Raw genomic sequence first — 20,542 nt, 5'->3', positions numbered from 1 at the left:
CTCAGCTGCAATGGAGCCTTGGAAATGGAGTTTTGGTTTCAAATAGGAGAAGCAAAATTTTTAATGTGGGGAATTCTCCAAATAATGGAAAGATTGTTCAAAGGATGCTAGGTGGCAATAAAAATAAATGAGGAGTATATATGTATTACTGTGGAGTTATTTTCAGGATTTAATGGCTAAAGTATAGTTTCCAAAAAGTTGTGAACATTACTCTTGTACAAATATAAAATAAACACATCAAAGACTTTATTCAACTCATTAATTAAAAAGGGATCCATAAGACATTAAAACTGGTTCAAATAAGAATTTGAGTGACAGAGACTTAGTCTTTTTTTTTTTTTTTTTTTTTAAAGATGACCGGTAAGGGGATCTCAACCCTTGGCTTGGTGTTGTCAGCACCATGCTCAGCCAGTGAGCAAACCGGCCATCCCTATATAGGATCCGAACCTGTGGCCTTGGTGTTATCAGCACCACACTCTACCGAGTGAGCCATGGGCCGGCCTAGACTTGCAGTCTTTATTCAGTAAAATCTATTAGACAAAATTCATTTGCATTGCTTTGTATAGGAATCATTTACGTAGTTATCAGTTTTTTACAACTTAACTATTCCCCCACAGAGTTCAAACAATCTCCCCAACAGTCTGGCCCACTAGACAATGCCTAGGACTCCACTGAAAGGACACCCGATAATCTCTTCAGCCTATTTCTAAGTATTAAATAATTTTTAACACAATGTTAAGTTAAAAAAAATAGAGAAAAGAATGTTTAATACATTATCATTAACTTAAGAAAGAAGGGATATGAGGGTACTTCAAAAAGTTCATGGAAAGATTCATATTTTTTAATTCTATTTTTCCACCAACTTTTTGAAGTACCCTTGTACTTGTATATGCATATTTGCATATTTTTTTAAATGGGAAGATAAATCATAAATTGTTTAAATGTTTACCTATCAAGGGAGAAAAGGAATAATATGGGAGAAGACAGAAATAAAGGCTAGACTTCTTTGAATATACCTCATTTTATTGATTTAACTTTGGATCCACATAAATGTTTTACATAATTATAAAACAAAATTACATAAATTTAAAAAACAATCACTAAAAATCAAAAGCAAAATGAAACAAATGAACCTGTATAGAAAGGTGGTAGTATAACCATATAGGGAACTATTCTAGGTGACTTTAAAACACAGTAATTGACTTACATCCTTAGTGGAACATGGCCTAAGGTGTGGAATATACTAAAAAGCATATGTACTTCACAGGGCCTGGTTTTCCAAAGTCTTGCAGTTTCAAATATTGACCTTGCAAGGACAGGAAATTTTCCCCAGGCTAGTGAGTCTTTGTTGCAAGATAAGAATTGTGGCACAGCAGGTTGCTGGCTCAAAGACAGACTAGTTACTGATTACTATGTAAAGATACTGAGAAATTGCTGTAAGAAGGAATGTTTGCTAAGATCAAGCTTGTGTTGATAGGACCACTTAATTGTCTACTGGAATGTCATCTGGCTTGTTTCACTGAAAGTTACCAGCCTATATTGTTAAACTATAACTCCTCCTTTGTTCTCTTCCTATAACTTCCTGGTCTGGAAAATAAATTCAGGAAGAGAACCCCAATTCGGTGTTAATTTCCCAAGGAAGGGTTGCCTCTGGCTTGAGGGTTCCCAGGGAAGTTAACCACTTTGGGGCCTCTCACTGCTCAGAAGAGATGGGCTTTGAGTAATCCTTTGCCTCTCCGTCACCCAGGGGAAGTGGGGTGACAAATCCATAGAGGGCAAAGCAACACAAAGCAACATTAAGGGACAAAAATTTGTCCTTTAAAATCCTAAAATTGTTCTCAGTGATGATCTTATTTCTGATAGACTTGTCATTATTATTCTAGAATATTATGGGAAAAATTAAATGATTATGTTGGTGTTTTTGAGAACTGAGATTTTTAGCATGTTTGAAAAGAGGTACAGATAGAAGATTTGGTAAACTGCATATTCTTGAATTTGAATTTGAAGTATCAGTGTAAGCTTGTGATCTATTTAGTATAAAAAAAAAAAGATTATTTCCTAGCTCTATTGAAAAGGCTTAGAAGCAACACTCCAAATGTCTAGATTATGGTATTTAAACATCGTTTCCACCAAAAGGAACAAGAGTTCCTTGGGGAAATGGCTGACTCCAGGTCTGGGGCAGGAATTCTTCAAGATAAGCCTGCAACAGCTTGTTGTATCAGCAAGAAAGGAAACTTTTAAAGAACGCTGATGTCATGCCAAATATAGGGACTCACGACCCAGGAGCCAATTTGAATAAATTCCTGCTGACCAAAGATGAGACATTATGAGTATTAGTAAGTATAAAGCTATAATGGATTGAAACACATCAAATATGTTTAAATTCATGAATTCATCATGGTACAGTAAATATAACTCAATGGTTTTATAATATATGCAGCCTATTTGGATCTCAATTCAAACAAACTTAAAAAAATGTATAAGACAGGGAAATGTGAATACTGACAGGATGTTTGATGACATTAAGAAATTTTTGTTAGTTTATTTTAGATGTGAATATAGCATTGTGTTTATATTTGTTTAATAGTCTTTATCTTTTTTATATATTAAATTATATGAAATCTAGGATTATTTAAAAATAATCTGGGAAGTGGGAGCATAAATAAAATAAGATTGGCCATATACTGTTGTTAAAGCAAGATAATCATTTCATGAAAACCTAGATGGCCACAAACATAAAAACGTCTGCTGGATACGGAAAATGTGGTACATCTACACAATGGAATACTACTCAGCTATAAAAACGAATGAAATACTGCCATTTGCAACAACATGGATGGACCTTGGGAGAATTATATTAAGTGAAACAAGTCAGGCACAGAAAGAGAAATACCACATGTTCTCACTTATTGGTGGGAGCTAAAAATTAATATATAAATTCACACACACACACACACACAAAAAAAAAAACCGGGGGGGGGGGGAGAAGAAGATATAACAACCACAATTATTTGAAGTTGATACGACAAGCAAACAGAAAGGACATTGTTGGGGGGGAGGGAGAAGGGAGGGAGGTTTTGGTGATGGGGAGCAATAATCAGCTACAATGTATATCGACAAAATAAAATTTAAAAAAAAAACAAAAACGTCTGCTACAGGTGAGAAGGTTCAGCACATAATAATGATGTTGGGTCTCCCCAAATTTATATGTATATTCAAATAAAAACTCACAGAATTTTTCAGGGAACTTGATAAACTGATTTTAAAAATTCATGTGAAGGGCAGGCCCAGTGACTCACTCGGGTGAGACTGCGGGTTCGGATCCTATATAGGGATGGCTGGTGCGCTCACTGGCTGAGCATGATGCAGACCACACTGTGCTGAGGGTTGCGATCCCCTTCCCAGTCCAAAAAAAAAAAAAAAAAAATTCATGTGAAAAAGTTAACATGCACAAATGCTAAGACAATTTTTTTAAAAAAAGACAATCATGGGGTGGCAGGGATTACTTGCCCTATCAGACATCAAGACATATTACAAAGCTGTTTTCATTAAAACCATATGGTATAGAACAGTACAGTGAGCTCAGAAACTGACCCAAGTATATGTGGGAATTTGGTATATGATAGAGGTAGCATCAAAATAGGAAAAAAAGGGCTGGCTGGTTAGCTTACTTGGGAGAGCATGATGCTGGTAACACCAATGTCAGGGGTTCAGATCTCCATACTGGCCAGTCACCTCCCCCCCAAACAAAAACACACACAAAAAATAACAAAACAAAAAAATAGGAAAACAAATAATAAACTTCCCACCTCATACCATACACAAAACTAAATTCTAGATGGATTAAAGACCTAAAAGCAACAACCATAGAAAAGAAAAACACTCTCTAAAACTATGAGAATAAAATATTATACTGGGATGAGGAAAACTTTGTTAAACAAGATACAAAAAGCATATATCTTAAGAAAAAACAATAAAATTTTCTACATGAGCATTTTAAAATTTCATACAGAAAAACTCACTATAAATAAGGTTAAAAGACAAGTAGAAGACTGAGAGAAGTTTTTTAGTGTATATAACTGTCAAAGATTAGTAGCCATAATATATATTTTTTAAAAACTACAAATCACTAAGAAAAATCAACAATACAATAGAAAAATGAGCAAAAGAGATGAACAGGCAATTCACAGAAAACTCAAACTGTCAATAAATGTATAAAAAGATCTTGCTCCCACCATACCCAGGTAACTCCTCTAGTGCTTAGATGCATATCCTTTTTTTCATGAATATACTAACATATATATACAAAACTATACTATATATACACATACTTTATATATATCATGCTATATATAGCATGTATTAATAAAAATGCAAATATTTTTAATTGATGAACCAATGAATAGCTGAATGAGAATTAGACAATAGTAGATCATGAGTGAGTGGTGTTAAAGGATTAAGGCAGGTTTTCCTGGGAAATCATGGAAGGAGCTGGGATTTCAGGAGTTTAATCCTAATGTCTTTAATCACTAAATTTTTTTCTCGTGAAAATTGGTGTTTTTAATAAAGTGAATGATCAAAACGATGAGGGATTAAAAGGTAAACTTGCTGCTCTTACTTTGTTGAGTTTGTTTTATTGATCTTCTCTACTGGGGGCTCTTACTGATGGCTTATTGTACCCACTTTTTCCCAAGACTATAGGGAGAGTGCCAGAAGTAGCTGATCTAGTTAGATTTTTTATTTTTTATTTTTTTTTAAGATGACTGGTAAGGGGATCTTAACCCTTGACTTGGTGTTGTCAGCACCACGCTCTCCCAAGTGAGCCACGGGCCAGCCCTAGTTAGATTTTAAATGAAACTGAAATGAAAGTTTACTTCCTCATTGTGGGTATCTCATGTGACAAGTTCCAATTCTTTTTAAAGTCAGTTCAACTGAAGTTTCCTTGCTGCCTTTGAATTCTTTGGAGAGAGCCCACCAGTGAGTGCAAGGATTCTTACTATGCGAGCACTTATTGGTTCTATCACGTATGTACTGTCTGTTCTTCTCCCATTTGGTATTTGAACACTGTTTGTTTATGTTTTTAGTGGGCTCTGCCTGCCAAGTTTTAAATGGTTGGTTTCAGGAAGTAAACTAAAAAATCACGTTGCTCAACTTGCCTCTTTTCTTTCTGATTAAAAGAATCTATTTTTGAAAAGTTAGTGTCTGCTTGAACATCTAAGCTTGAGGCCGAAATGTGGCTTTCTTCAGAATATAATTTAAAGGTTTACATGGTTAAAATTCCAGCTGTTTCAAATTTAAAAGAAATGAGAAAGAAAGTAGAATACAGTTTGAGGGAACTAGCCACTGAATGCCTATTAAAGTCTCTTTGAATTAAATATAGAAGTAGTGTTTTGAAGAGTAGTTAATTGCTTGCTTTGAAATAGGTATTTGATTATTGAAAAAAAGTTTAAAAAGGAAAATGATGTAAGGATGTGAAAGCAATAGATTAGAGTTGTCTTTTAACTATCTCTAAAGATTGAAGATATTTAAGTAGACCAGTTAAGAAGAGCTCATGTATTCAAAAATTCAGAACATAAACTGATTTTTCAGAGGTCTGTCCTCTTCTTAAGGACGATTTTTTGGAAAGGAGGAAAGAGGATTTCCCATGATTAGATTTGTCAGTAAATCCTGGAAAGTCCCCAGCTTTTTAACTTTTTAGATGTGTTTGGTTTACCAGATATTGGGAAATTTCTGAAAATCTCTTTTAAAAGTGCCACTAAATATTGGAAGTAGTATTTCAGATATAAATCTGCAGTTATCCTATGACTATATATCCCAGGAAATTTCCTGTGTAATTCTGATTTATAATACTTTGTCCTTTTGATAGATTTTGCATTGCTATTTTCTGTTATGAAAAAATATATGCAGTAAATAACTACACTTTTTATGTTATCTTTTGTTAAACAGAATGAAATGGCTTGTTTGGGTGCTCTTGGTGTGCTTCTCTGCAATGGCACAACTGCATAAAGATCCTACCCTGGATCACCATTGGTACCTCTGGAAGAAAACCTATAGCAAACAATACAAGGAAAAGGTAGATGAGATTGCCACTTGAACTTTTGTGCTTTTACACAAGTACCCAGTTTTCTCCCTGTCAAAATTATGTTCGTACAAGCTGTATTTTTAATAAATATTATGCACTCATTTTTTGCCAGATGCTGTTCTTCGTATTATACAGCAGGAAACAAAATTTCTGTTATTATGGAGCTTATATCATAATGGGGGAGACAGGAAATAATAAACAAGCAGGTATATAGTATGTTAGATGGTGATAAGTGCAGTGGAGAAAAATAAAGCTAGGCATGTGGGGGTAGGAAGGGCTCTGGGTGGTGACAGTAAGAAGTCTCTATATATGATAGGATCGTCAGGGAAGGCTTCAAAATAAGGTGACTTTTGAGCAGAGAACTGATAGAAGCTGGGGAACAAACAAAATACAGGTAGATAATGGGTGAAGGTCCCAGGCCAATGGAAAGTGACTGCAAGACTCTGAGAAAGGCACACATTGGGCATATATGAGGAACAATAAGGCCCTGTCACATGGAAGTGCTATCAGATGTTGTCCTTTGTTTTTATTTCAAAGCATATTTGTTGACTGATTTTAAGACTTTGCCTCTATTGCCTCAAATAACTAAGTCCTGTAACTATATAATATTTCTGTTTGTAAGCTATATATATTTGATGTATTATTTTGTGTAAAAATGACACTTTTAATAGGTCGTGTGCTCTTAATTTTACTCTTTTTTCTTTATGATAAATAATAATTGTATATATTTATGGGGAACAACGTGATGTTATGATACATGCGCACATTGTAGAATGATTAAATAAGGCTAATTAACACATCCATCACCTCACATACTTGTCCTTTGTGGTGAGAACATTTAAAATCTACTCCTTTAGAAATTTTGGAATATGCAATGCATTATTATATAGTCACCATGCTGTCCAATAGATCACTAGAATTTACTCCTCCTGTCTAACTAAAACTTTGTACCCTTTGAGTAACATTTCCCCCTTGCCCGCTCCCTAAACACACTCCACACCACCCCAGCCTCTGGTAACCACCATTCTACTCTCTACTCCTGTGAGTTTGACTTTTTTCGATTCCACATACAAATGAGATCATGTGATATTTGTGCCTGGCTTATTTCACTTAACATAATGTCCCTAGATTCATCCATGTTGTCGCAAATGACAGAATTTACTTTTTTTTTTTTAAGGCTGAATAATATTCCTTTATGAATATATATACCACATTTTCCTTATCCATTCATCTATTAATGGACACTTAGGTTGATTCAATATCTTGGCTCTTGTGAATAATGCTGCAATGGACACGGGAGTGCTTACTGACTTCATTTCCTTTGGATATATACCCAGAAGTAAGATTGCTGGATCATATGGTAGTTCAATTTTAAATTTGGGGGGGAATCTCCATACTGTTTTCCAAAGTGACTGTACTAATTTACATTCCCTCCGCATACTGGCCAGCTGCCAAAATTAATAATAATAATAATAATAATAATAATAATATTTTACATTCCCACCAACAGTATACGATGGTTCCCTTTTCTACACATCCTCACCAACACTTATCTTCTGTCTTTTTTGATAATAGCCATTTTAACAGATGTGAGGTGATATCTCATTGTGGTTTTTTTTTTTTTTACAATGTGGTTGATTATTGTGGCCTTTTACCGAAACCCCCCTCCCTCCTCCCTCTCCCCCCTCCCACCCAACAATGTCCTTTCTGTTTGCTTGTCGTATCAACTTCAAGGAATTGTACTTGTTATGTCTTCCTCCCCCCCCCCAGTTTGTGTGTGTGTGTGTGTGTGTGAATTTATTTATTTATTTTTAGCTCCCACCAATAAGTGAGAACATGTAGTATTTCTCTTTCTGTGCCTGACTTGTTTCACTTAATGTAATTCTCTTAAGGTTCATCCATGTTGTTGCAAATGGCAGTATTTCATTTGTTTTTATAGCTGAGTAGTATTCCATTGTGTAGATATACCACATTTTCGTATCCACTCATCCGATGATGGACATTTGGGCTGGTTCCAACTCCTGGCTATTGTAAAGAGTGCTGCGATGAACATTGGGGAATAGGTATACCTTCGACTTGATGATTTCCATTCCGCTGGGTATATTCCCAGCAGTGGGATAGCTGGGTCATATGGCAGATCTATCTGCAATTGTTTGAGGAACCTCCATACCATTTTCCATAGAGGCTGCACCATTTTGCAGTCCCACCAACAATGTATGAGAGTTCCTTTTTCTGCGCGACCTCGCCAGCATTTATCGTTCAGGGTCTTTTGGATTTTAGCCTTCCTAACTGGGGTGAGATGGTATCTCAGTGTAGTTTTGATTTGCATTTCCCGGATGCTGAGTGATGTTGAGCATTTCTTCATATGTCTGTTGGCCATTTGTATATCTTCCTTAGAGAAATGCCTGCTTAGCTCTTTTGCCCATTTTTTAATTGGGTTGCTTGTTTTTTTCTTGTAAAGTTGTTTGAGTTCCTTGTATATTCTGGATATTAATCCTTTGTCAGATGTATATTTTGCAAATATTTTCTCCCACTCTGTTGGTTGTCTTTTAACTCTGTTAATTGTTTCTTTTGCTGTGCAGAAGCTCTTTAGTTTGATATAATCCCATTTGTTTATTTTTCCTTTGGTTGCCCGTGCTTTTGGGGTCGTATTCATGAAGTCTGTGTCCAGTCCTATTTCCTGAAGTGTCTCTCCTATGGTTTCTTTAAGAAGTTTTATTGTTTCAGGGTGTATATTTAATTCTTTAATCCATTTTGAGTTGAGTTTAGTGTATGGTGAAAGGTATGGGTCTAGTTTCATTCTCCTGCATATTGATATCCAGTTCTCCCAGCACCATTTGCTAAAGAGGCAGTCTCTTCCCCAGTGTATAGGCTTGGTGCCTTTGTCAAAGATCAAATGGCTGTAGGTGTGTGGGTTGATTTCTGGATTCTCTATTCTATTTCATTGATCAGTGTTTCTGTTTTTATGCCAGTACCATATTGTTTTGGTTATTATAGCTTTGTAGTATAGTTTAAAGTCAGGTAGTGTTATGCCTCCAGCTTTATTTTTTTTGCTCAGCATTGCATTGGCTATGCATGGTATTTGTTATTCCATATAAATGTCTGGATAGTTCTTTCCATTTCTGAGAAAAATGTCATTGGAATCTTGATGGGGATTGCATTGAATTTGTATATCACTTTGGGTAGTATGGACATTTTCACTATGTTGATTCTTCCAATCCAAGAGCATGGGATATCTTTCCATCTTCTTGTATCCTCTCCAGTTTCTCTCAGCAGTGATTTGTAGTTCTCATTATAGAGATTTTTCACATCCTTGGTTAACTCAATTCCTAGGTATTTTATTTTTTTGGTGGCTATTGTAAATGGGCAGGTTTTCTTGATTTCTCTTTCTGCATGTTCACTATTGGAGAATAGAAATGCTACTGATTATTGTGTGTTGATTTTGTATCCTGCTACTGTGCTGAAATCATTTATCACCTCCAGGAGTTTTTTTGTAGAGGCTGTTCAATATATAGGATCATGTCATCTGCAAACAGGGACAGTTTGACTTCATCTTTTCCAATCTGGATGCCCTTTATTTCCTTCTCTTCTCTGATTGCTCTGGCTAGTACTTCCAACACTATGTTGAATAGGAGTGGTGAGAGTGGGCATCCTTGTCTAGTTCCTGTTCTTAAAGGAAAAGCTTTCAGCTTTTCCCCATTCGGGATGATATTGGCAGTGGGTTTATCATATATGGCTGTGATTATGTTGAGATACTTTCCATCTATACCTAACTTATAGAGGGTCTTTGTCATGAATGCGTGTTGAATTTTATCAAATGCTTTTTCAGCATCTATAGAGATGATCATATGGTCCTTGTGTTTGATTTTATTAATATGGTGTATCACATTTATTGATTTGCGTATGTTGAACCAACCTTGCATCCCTGGGATGAATCCCACTTGATCGTGGTGAATAATTTTATGTATGTGTTGCTGTACTCTGTTTGCTAGTATTTTATTGAGGATTTTTGCATCTATATTCATCAAGGATATGGGCCTGTAGTTTTCTATTTTGGTTATATCTTTACCTGGTTTTGGTATCAGGGTGATGTTTGCTTCATAGAATGAGTTTGGGAGATTTGCATCTGTTTCAATCTTTTGGAATAGTTTGTAAAGAATCGGTGTCAATTCCTCTTTGAATGTTTGGTAAAATTCTGCTGTGAATCCATCTGGTCCTGGGCTTTTCTTTGTTGGGAGCTTTCTGATAACAGCTTCAATCTCCTTTATGTTATTGGTCTGTTCAGATTTTCTACATCTTCGTGGCTCAGTTTTGGGAGCTTGTGTGTGTCCAGAAATTTATCCATTTCCTCCAGATTTTCAAACTTGTTGGCGTAGAGTTGTTTATAGTAGTCTAGAATGATTCCTTGTATTTCAGATGAATGAGTTGTAATATCGCCTTTTTCATTTCTAATTTTTGTTATTTGAATCTTCTCTCTTCTTTTTTTTTTTGTTAGCCATGCTAATGGTTTGTCAATTTTATTTATCTTTTCAAAAAACCAACTTTTTGAGTCATTGATCCTTTGTATTGTTTTTTGGGTTTCAATTTCATTCAGTTCTGCTCTGATCTTAATGATTTCTTTCCGTCTGCTACCTTTAGGTTTGGATTGTTCTTGTTTTTCTAGATCTTTAAGGTGAAGTGTTAGGTTGTTCACTTGCCATCTTTCCATTCTTCTGAGTTTAGCATTTAACACAATAAATTTCCCCCTTAATACTGCTTTTGCAGTATCCCATAGGTTTTGGTATGATGTATCATTATTTTCATTAGTTTCAATTAATTTTTTGATTTCCTGCTTGATTTCTTCTTGGACCCATATGTCATTAAGTAGAATGCTGTTTAATTTCCATGTGTTTGTATAGTTTCCAGAATTTCATTTGTTATTGATTTCTAGTTTTAATCCATTATGGTCTGAGAAAATACATGGGATAATTCCAATTTTTTTGAATTTGTTGAGACTTGATTTGTGACTTAATATGTGATCTATCCTGGAGAATGATCCATGTGCTGATGAGAAGAATGAGTATTCTGAGGTTGTTGGATGGAATGTTCTGTAGATATCTGCCAAGTCCAATTGGTCTATAGTATTGTTTAGATCTTGTGTTTCTCTGCTGATTCTTTGCCTAGATGATCTGTCCAATATTGACAGTGGGGTGTTCAGGTCCCCTGCTATTATGGTATTAATGTCTATTTCCTTCTTTAAGTCTAATAGAGTTTGTTTTATAAATCTGGCTGCTCCAACATTGGATGTGTACATATTTATGTTTGTTATGTCTTCTTGATGGATCAGTCCTTTTACCATTATTCAGTGTCCCTCATTGTCTCTTTTTATGGATTTTAGTTTAAAGTCTACTTTGTCAGATGTAAGAATAGCTACTCCAGCTCGTTTTTCTTTTCTGTTTGCATGGTAAATCTTTTTCCATCCTTTCACTCTTAGTCTATGTGAGTCTTTATGGGTGAGATGGGTCTCTTGAAGGCAGCATATAGTTGGGTCCTCCTTTTTAATCCAGTCAGCCAGTCTGTGTCTTTTGATTGGGGAATTTAAGCCTTTTACCTTAGGAGTTATTATTGAAAAGTATTGATTTATTCCTAGCATTTTATTGATTGTTGTTTGGTTGTCTTAGGTGTCTTTTGTTCCTTGCTTTCTGATTTACTGTCTGTTTTCTGTGTTTGTTGGTTCCTTAGGTTGTAGATAGCATTTTTGTTTGTTTGTTTTCTCTTCATGAATGCCATTTTTATTATACTAGTGGGTTTAGATTTTTCTTGGGTTTTTATGGTAGTGGTAGTTATTTTTCAGGAACCAAACCCAGTACTCCCTTGAGAATTTCTTGTAAGGGTGGTCGTGTGGTGGTGAACTCTCGCAGTTTTTGTTTGTCTGAGAAATATACTGAGAGATTTTCTTCAGTGCCTTTGATTCTTTTTTCTTTTCTTTTCTTTTTCTTTCTTTTTTTTTTTTTTGTCTGCTTGTGTTATTTCAAACAGCCCATCTTCAAGTTCAGAGGTTCTCTCTTTAACTTCCGCAAACCTGCTGGTTAAACTCTCCGTTGTGTTTTTTATTTCGCTGAATAACTTCTTCAGTTTGGCAAGTTCTGCTACATTTTTTTTCAGGGCATTGATTTCCTTGTACATTTCCTCTTCCAAGTCCTGTATACTTTTCCTCGTTTCATCATGATGTTAGCTGAGTTTTCTTGTATCTCATTCAGTTTCCTTAGAATTATCACTCGAAATTCCTTGTCAGTCATTTCAAGGGCTCTTTGTTCTATAGGATCTAGAACTTGAGATTTATTATCTTTGGGTGGTGTACTTTCTTGATTTTTCGTATTTCTGGTATCTTTTCTTTGATGTTTATTCATTGTGGCAGGGGGTTTCACAGTCCACAGGTTTGACACTATTGACTGACTAAGATGTTGCTGTGGTTGCCAATTTGGTATGACCACCTCAGTGACTACTCAGTTGGCCACTAGTGCCTTGCGTGTGTGGTTGCCTCGGGTCTTGGGCCCCTCCGGGGAGCCACCTCTCTGGTCAGCTTGGACTCTGCCAGGCGGCTGGGTAACGGGGTGGTACCGCAGGATGTTGCTCCTGCCGCTGCTGCTTCCCCCGCTGCTGCCGCGGCTGCTGCTCACACCGCTGCTCCCGGCTTGGCTCCGCTGCCAACGCTTCCCCCGCTCCCGCCACTGCCACTGCTGTCGAGGGCGCCACTGCTGCCGCTGCTGCCGGTTCCTCTGCTGCTGCTGCTGCTGCTCCTGCTGCTGCCACTGGCTCCGCTGCCGCCGTTTCCTCCGCTGCTGCCGCTGCCGCTTCTGCAGGAGTTTCAGAGGCTTTTAGCTACTGTAGGTCTTCCATATTGTCCTTTATGAAGCCTGAGCTCACTCTGGCCACAAGCTGCACTAGTCGATTTGCTCAAATTCTTAGCATTTAGACCCACTGTCCATGGTTGCTTCAGGAATACTGGCTTTTGTCCAACCAGTCTTCCAAGTGTGCCTTTAAACGACGAGCCTCTGAATACTGAACACAGATACGGAAGGCTCCGTTTCCCCACAGCTTCTGCTTCCACTGGGAAAACGAAACTGCGGACGACTGTACCGTAAACACGTGAGCAGGGGGTGTCTGGGCGCCGTGGGCCGGGCTCTGGCGGGCTCCGGAGGGCTCTGGCCATCATTGTGGTTTTGATTTGCATTTCCCTAATGATTCATGATGCTGAGCCTTGTTACATATCTTTGTTGGCCATTTGTATGTCTTCCTTTGAGAAATGTCTGTTCAGCTCCTTTGCCCATTTTTAAACAAGGGTTACTTGTTTTCTTGTTATTGAGTCATTTGAATTCCTTCTATATTTTGGATATTAGCCCTTTATGAGATAATATAATTTACAAATATTTTCTTCCAATCTTTGGGTTGTCCCTTCACTCTGCTAATCATTTCCTTTGCTATGCCAAATCTTTTCAGTTTGATACAATCCCATTTATCTACGTTTGCTTTTGTTGCCTGTGCATTTGGGGTAATATCCAAGAAATCATTGCCCAGACCATTGTTGTGGAACTTAGGTTGATTCCATATCTTGGCTCTTGTGAATAATGCTGCAATGAACACGGGAGTACAGATGTCTCTTTGACATACTAACTTCATTTCCTTTGGATATATTTCCCTCTATGTTTTCTTCTAGTAGTTTCATAGTGTCAGGTCTAACATTTAAGCCTTTAATCCATTTTGAGTGGATTCTCATATGTGGGGTGAGATAAAGTGCAATTGCATTCCCCTATATGTGGATAGCCAGTTTTTTCAACATTTATTGAAGAGACTGTCTCTTCCTCATTATGTGTTCTTGCACCTTTGTCAAAAATCAATTGACCATAAATGAGTAGGTTTATTTCTGGGCTCTCTGTCCCATCCTATTGGTCGATGTGTCTGTTTTTATGGCAGTACCATGCTATTTTGATTACTATAGTTTTGTAATGTATTTTGAAATGCCTCCAGCTTTGTTCCTTTTGCTCAAGATTGCATTGCCTATTTGAGGGGTTTTTTTGAGGTTCCATACAAATTTTAGGATTTTTTTTTTTTCTATTTCTGTGAAGAATAACATTAGAATTGTGATAAGGATTGCACTGAACCTCTACATTGCTTTGGGTAGTATGGGCATTTTAACAATATTAATTCTTCTAATCTATGAACACAGGATGTCTTTCCATTTATTTGTGTCATCTTCAACTTCTTTCATCAATGTTTTATAGTTTTTAGTATACATGCCTTTTACCTCCTTGGTTAAGTTTATTCCTAAGTTTTTTTTGTTTGTTTGTTTTTGTTTTGAAACTAATATAATAAGGTTGTTTTGTTAATTTCTTTTTCAGATAGTTAGTTGTTAGTGTACAGAAATGCTACTGATTGTTGATTTTTATCCTCGAACTTTACTGATTTTGTTTATCACTTCTAACAGTTTTTTGGTGAAGTCTTTAGGGTTTTCTACATATAAAATTATGTCATCCACAAACAGAGAAAATCTTACTTATTCCCTTCCTATTTGGATGCTTTTTATTTCTTTTTCTTGCCTAATTGCTCTGGCTCATCTGTGTTGAATAGAAGTGGTAAGAGTGGGCATTCTTGTCTTTTTCCATTCTTAGAGGAAAGGGCCTTCAACTTTTCATCATTGAATATGGTGCTGGCTGTGAGCTTGTCGTATGTTTTCTTTATTTTGTTGAGGAACATTCCTTCTATACCTAATTTGTTGAGAATTGTTACCATGAAAGAATATTAAATTTTGTCAAATGCTTTTTCTGCATCTATTGAGATGATCATATGGTTTTCTTAATGGTGATGAATTTCACCCTCACCCACTCCCCTTCAGGACCAGGTACCCAATTTCAAGGTTGACTAGAGTTAGATGTGCAAGTAGCACTACTATCTAGTTAAATGAATGGTATTTCTCTTTTTAATAATTCCAGTCCCTTAGGAGGAATGAACATAACTTTTGATTAGTATCCTACCTTCATAATTTATGCCCAAGTTCATGTGTTTTTCCCTTTTCTGTACTTTGTCAGATTTATTTTTCTTTATTCCGTTTTTTCCCCTCTATGGTTTGGAAATATGTTCATTATGCATGCCTGTTATGTCCATCACTGGGGTAACAGTAAAACCGTGCTCCAGGGGGAGGGGGCTATATCAGACTTGGACCTGGAATCTGGAACCAGGGTCTGTGCCTAAGCTCACCAACTTAACGAAATGAAGCAGGGCAGAATAGTTGCTGACTTCTCACTGGGGCTAATGCTTATTGGAAACTCTGGCCTTAGTGGTGGGGGAGAGTTTCAGCTATTCTGGGAGGCACCACGTACATTGTATCCTATGTAAATGAATCTCCTGGAGAACAAGAAAATAAACAGTCAGCATATGAATTCATTCTGGATAGAATTAAAATAATAAAACCAAAAATGACTTTAAAAAAACTATCTATAAAGAAAAAACATCCACACTAATGAACAAGAAATTGTAAAATAAATTATAAAACTTGGAAATAAAAGATACAGTCATTAAAATAAATACTCTATTAAAGTGGTAAACTCCAGACTGGAAAGAGTTGGATAGAAACAGTAATCTGGCAGATAGTACTGAGGGATTCACCCAGAATGCAACACATGGAAATAAAAATAAAATCTGTGAAAATGCAAGGAAGAGAGATGAAGGAAAGTTTGAGGCTCTAAAATACATCTGATAGGAGTTTCTGAAGAAGAGAACTAGATAAAATGGTAGAGAAGCAATATATGAAGAGATACTGGTTGTGAATTTTCCAGATATGAAAAAAAGTCCTGAGTCATCCAATCAAAAGTACCCAGCAGAAGGTAAATAAAGAAACCCATACATAGACACATATTATGAAGTTGCAAAACATCAAAGAAAAAGAGAAAGTCACAAAAACTACCAGAGTTAGGCTTCCAGTCAAGAAGGCAGAATAGATGGTCCCCAGCATCACTCTCTCCCACAAAACCACCAATTTACAACTATTAAAAAGCAATGACAGCCAAGCTGGGGTGGTAGAGCTCAGGGGAAGAGGAGGAGAGACCTATGGAATGCATGAAGGTGGGAGAAGCCACAATGAGAGAAAGAAAAAAACACTCTGACCATTTCGAGCCCTGGCCACTTCAAGGCTGGAGCTGGTGAGCACACGGAGCAGGAGCTAGCAAAAGCCTCAGCTGTGCCCTTTTGTTGATTAAAATGATCGGAGACACGAAGGAAGACACAGCAGACGAGATGCAGGTGAAGAGCGGGGGGCTACTGCTCTCTCAGGCAAGTAGCACCGACCCAGCCACTGTTACAGCTTTTATTACATTTAGCAAGCTTGTGCATGCGAGATAAGCATTAAGGCATAAATTCTGTTATACTTTTCTCAAGAGCAGAAGGCCGTTACCTCCCTTATCAAGCACTTGGTTATCTATAATGCATCTCCTGGGAACATCCCAAGAAAGTGTTCTCACAACTTCAAGCGTTCTCAAGGATTGTTTGCAATCCTTGACATTTCTTGGTTAACTCGTTTGCGAGTTTGCCAAGTAAACACGTCCTTGGGTGCTGACCACAGAAGTCCATTAACCATTTCCTTCACCCTTTGGATGGAGTTGCTTGGAGGCTGCAGGGGAGAAGAGGGTCTTGGTGGACCCCAGGCCAGCAAGACTACTAATAGGGTTCCCATGGACCCACATAAGAGCAAGGAGCCACAACAACTGAAGAAACAGAGCCACTCAGAGGCCTGTGAGTTACTGCAAGGGACCAGCACACAGTCTGTCCCATGGGAAGTGTTTGGAGCGTGATGGTGGAGAAGACGGGCCCACTGGGAGAACACTGGGGTACAGCAAGGACAGCTGATCTACCCCCCAATCAGTGTAGGACCACTGAGTGGAGACTGGTCAGGAATATAGAACTGCAGGGGGTACAGTTTGCTGAAAAGAGTCAGGCCCAGACCAGAGTTTCCACACAACCCAGGTGTACTGGATCTCACGAGTCCTGGAAGCACCTTTAATGGAAGTCAGCCATTAAAACTTGAGCTGCACAAAAAGCTTTCCCAGGGAATCAGCAGTAAAGTAGCAATTTAGCTCAACCACAGGTCTCAAATGCTGGTCCCCACAGGAAGTTCCCCCATTTCAGAAGTAAGCAAAGGACAACAAATTAGTTCCAGTGCAGAGTTTAAGTGGTAGGAACAGCAAATAATCCAACACTGAACTGAAAGAAAAAACAAAATGCCCAGACCAGAGACAAAGTTTTGAATTAACTAGTAAAGATCTCTCCTCACCAGAGAACACCTATAAAATTTTGAAGGACTGGAAGTCCCTTGGGCTACCAAGCCAGAGAGAGGAGAGGGCTGGGGGCCTCAGCCATGCCCCCTGACACCTGCAACCAGTCCCAAGGGTGGGGGGCCAAGGGCCTCAGCCATGCCCCATTGACACCGCAACCAACCAGCAACAACCACTGAGCTGCCACAGGAAGCACCCCAGGCTCTCTTGAGCCAGGACAGTGGGGGGCCTTGGGCCTTGGCCACACACCCCCCAACATCTGCAACCAGCCCAGCGTCAACCACTGAGCTGCTGCAGGAAGCACCCCAGGCTCCCAAGCTGGGGCAGTCAGTGGGTAAGGGCTTCAGCCACACCCCCCTGACATCTGCTCCCAGCCCAGCAATGACCAAGCCACCACTGAAATCCCTCTAGTCTCCCCTGCAGGAATGAGGGGGTGCCACAGGCCTCAACCCTGCCCCTCCTTCTTCCTCCTCTCACCATATTTTCTTCCCCTTTCCCCTACCCTCTCCCCCACCACTGCTCTGCAACATCATAGAATATTTTTTTAAAAAGTAATATTAATAAATAAATAAACTTTTAAAAAAAGCTACCAGAATTAGAAACAGAGTACAATAATTAGATTGACAACAGACCTCTCATCTGTAATGGTAAGTACCAGAAGATAATGAAGAAATATCTTCAAATAGCTGAAGAAAAGTAGCTAGAGATTTATAGTTAGCTAAACTATTTGTCAAGAGTAAAGGTAAAAAAGACATTTTATAAAGATCGATAAAGATTAATTGAGTTTACGACCTATAAAGGATAAACTTCAGAGCAGCAGTCTAAAAAAACTTTATCATATTAAGGAGGAAATTCATTAAATATCAAAATAATATTAATCACCATTAAGGCAATTAAGGCAAGAATTAAGATTAATATATAATTTTCGCAGTTATATGGGATATATTCATTTATTTGCATGCTCCCAGACAGATCCATATTTAGCAGAATGCTTCATAAAATGCTGTTTTCATTATTGAACACTTGTTTGTCCAGGATGCAGTATAACTATGTTGTTTTTCCTTATATTTTAGAATGAAGAAGCAGTACGGCGTCTCATCTGGGAAAAGAATCTAAAGTTTGTCATGCTTCACAATCTTGAGCATTCAATGGGAATGCATTCATATGATCTAGGTATGAACCACCTGGGAGACATGGTAAGTAAATTACAAATAATCCCATCTTCATGTCAGTCTGGGTAAGCATGATTTCTGTCTCTCTCAAAGCAATTTGGAGGTAAACAACAACAAAGTAGAGTATAGACATATGCATACAAAGTTAGAAAACAATTTAAGGACATAAGAATTTGTACAAAAATTCCTTACTCATTCTTACTTTGACCACTTTTCCTAACAAATCCCTTCTTTAGAGGAAATTTTGAACTCAGACTACTATTGCTTTTATCTTTCATTAATTCTAGAAATCACTGCGTTAAGACTACTCATAGTCTTTTATAGTAAGTTACTATACTCATGTAAGTCTAAATTGACAATCTAATATGACCCACCTGCTTGCTTAATGGGAGCATGTGGGTATAAATACCACAAATAGTCTCCAATTAGTTTTTAGATTCTCTTCCACCCTACAAAACTTTTCACTGTGGCCACAGTCGTGAATCATAGTACCCTTTGGAAGGGAACACCCTAGTAGACCACCACTACTGCTGCTGGAGGCGGTGGCTGCTGCTGCTTTTGCTGCTAGTGCCCCTGGCTGCTAGTGCCTCCGCAAGGCCCCTGCCACCGCCGGATCTGTAAACTGCTGCCGCTCAGGAAGCTGAAGACTGAGCACTTATCGTCTGCCAACAGCTCCCGGAATCTTTCCTGATTACCTAACATGGACCTGCGTGTGAGGGATCTGGGGACCTAATCTTCAATGGGTTTGAAGGATCTGAGTCCTAGCTCTGGCAATATAAATGGAAACTTAGTATAACTAAAATAATAACTAAAATAATGAAACATTTGGCTTCAGTTATGATTTGCCTTACTCTATAGTTTGTTATTGCACAGGCTGTATAGGCTGGCCGTGGCTGGTTTTGATGTGGCCTCTCTTATCCGAGAAGAGGGAGAAGAATGTCCTTGGAGTCTTTCTGTCTAATTGGGGTCACTGTGGGCCCCCAAGAATGAGAAGAAGCGGGATGGGGTAGGGAGGTCAGTGACTGGCTGAAGGTCAATGTAGAATTCCCAGCTATAGCTGATTTGGCCTTGTCTTCTCAGAGTTGCTTTTGCACAGTTACAGAAAAGAAAACTTCGTAACAGTAAAACACAAACTTCTGGGGTGAGAAATACACATCTGCGCATTCCATCCCTGTGGGCCTTTTGATTCTGTTAAGCAATTTGAATGTCTCTTTTAACCACAGCGAATGCATTTTGTGTATACTTTGGGACACTACTTAAATGCTGGGATCTCCTTTGTAATTCTTTCTCACAGGAAAACCAGTTTGCTCTGTTTTAGACAGTCCTTTTTAATAAAATTCTGCTCTGCTTTGAGCCAAAAATCTAATTCCCTGTAACTTCTAGTTTTTATCATTTTCTTTTTCTCCTTCCTGATGAGGTTGCGTAATTGGGATGTTGATGCAAAGTGCAAGACTAAAGAGACCCAGATAATACATCCCTCCAGATAGTAACAGTAGCTTTATTGGTTACAACAACCACTAGTTTTTCTCAGTCTTAAAATATATTCACAATTAGAGTTATTAGGATATTAAAAATAAGCATATAATTGAAAGGGGATATATATTTGCTTTGTAGACCAGTGAAGAAATGGTGTCTTTGATGAGTTGCCTGAGAGTTCCCAGCCAATGGCAAAGAAATGTGACTTACAAGTCAAACCCTAATCAGAAACTGCCTGATTCTCTGGACTGGAGAGAGAAGGGGTGTGTTACTGAAGTGAAATACCAGGTGAGTATTATCATCCCAGGCCTCTGACCCTAGGTAGAGCTCTTTCTTCCTTAAATGCTTAGTCTAGTTGTGTAATTTGGCAGTGAATCTCACAGTCCCTTATGTTACACTCTAATTGTTTTTGTCATTCTTGTCCTCCGAACGAACTTGTAAGCTCCTTGAGGGCAAAAATCACATACTATACTTTATTTATATTCCCCACAGTCCTTAGAACACCACTG

General features: G+C 37.9%; 1 protein-coding gene across 2 annotated transcripts in view; it reads left to right on the top strand.

The window, feature by feature from the left end:
* CTSS (cathepsin S) overlaps window positions 1-20,542 on the top strand; it is a 37,365-nt gene that overhangs the window by 119 nt on the left and 16,704 nt on the right. The window contains exons 1-4 of one of the 2 annotated variants that reach the window (XM_063104022.1): window positions 4,976-5,024; window positions 5,947-6,073; window positions 18,459-18,581; window positions 20,172-20,321. In XM_063104022.1, the coding sequence (XP_062960092.1) occupies window positions 4,999-5,024; window positions 5,947-6,073; window positions 18,459-18,581; window positions 20,172-20,321 (426 nt within the window). In that variant the 5' untranslated portion in view covers window positions 4,976-4,998. Of the gene's footprint in view, window positions 1-4,975; window positions 5,025-5,946; window positions 6,074-18,458; window positions 18,582-20,171; window positions 20,322-20,542 lie in introns of those variants that run through there. The other variant, XM_063104023.1, reaches the window with a different exon arrangement.

The sequence above is a fragment of the Cynocephalus volans genome, chromosome 8 (genome assembly GCF_027409185.1).
Source record: "Cynocephalus volans isolate mCynVol1 chromosome 8, mCynVol1.pri, whole genome shotgun sequence".
NCBI classification, from domain to species: domain Eukaryota; kingdom Metazoa; phylum Chordata; class Mammalia; order Dermoptera; family Cynocephalidae; genus Cynocephalus; species Cynocephalus volans.
This window is presented reverse-complemented; position numbering and strand designations above follow the sequence as displayed.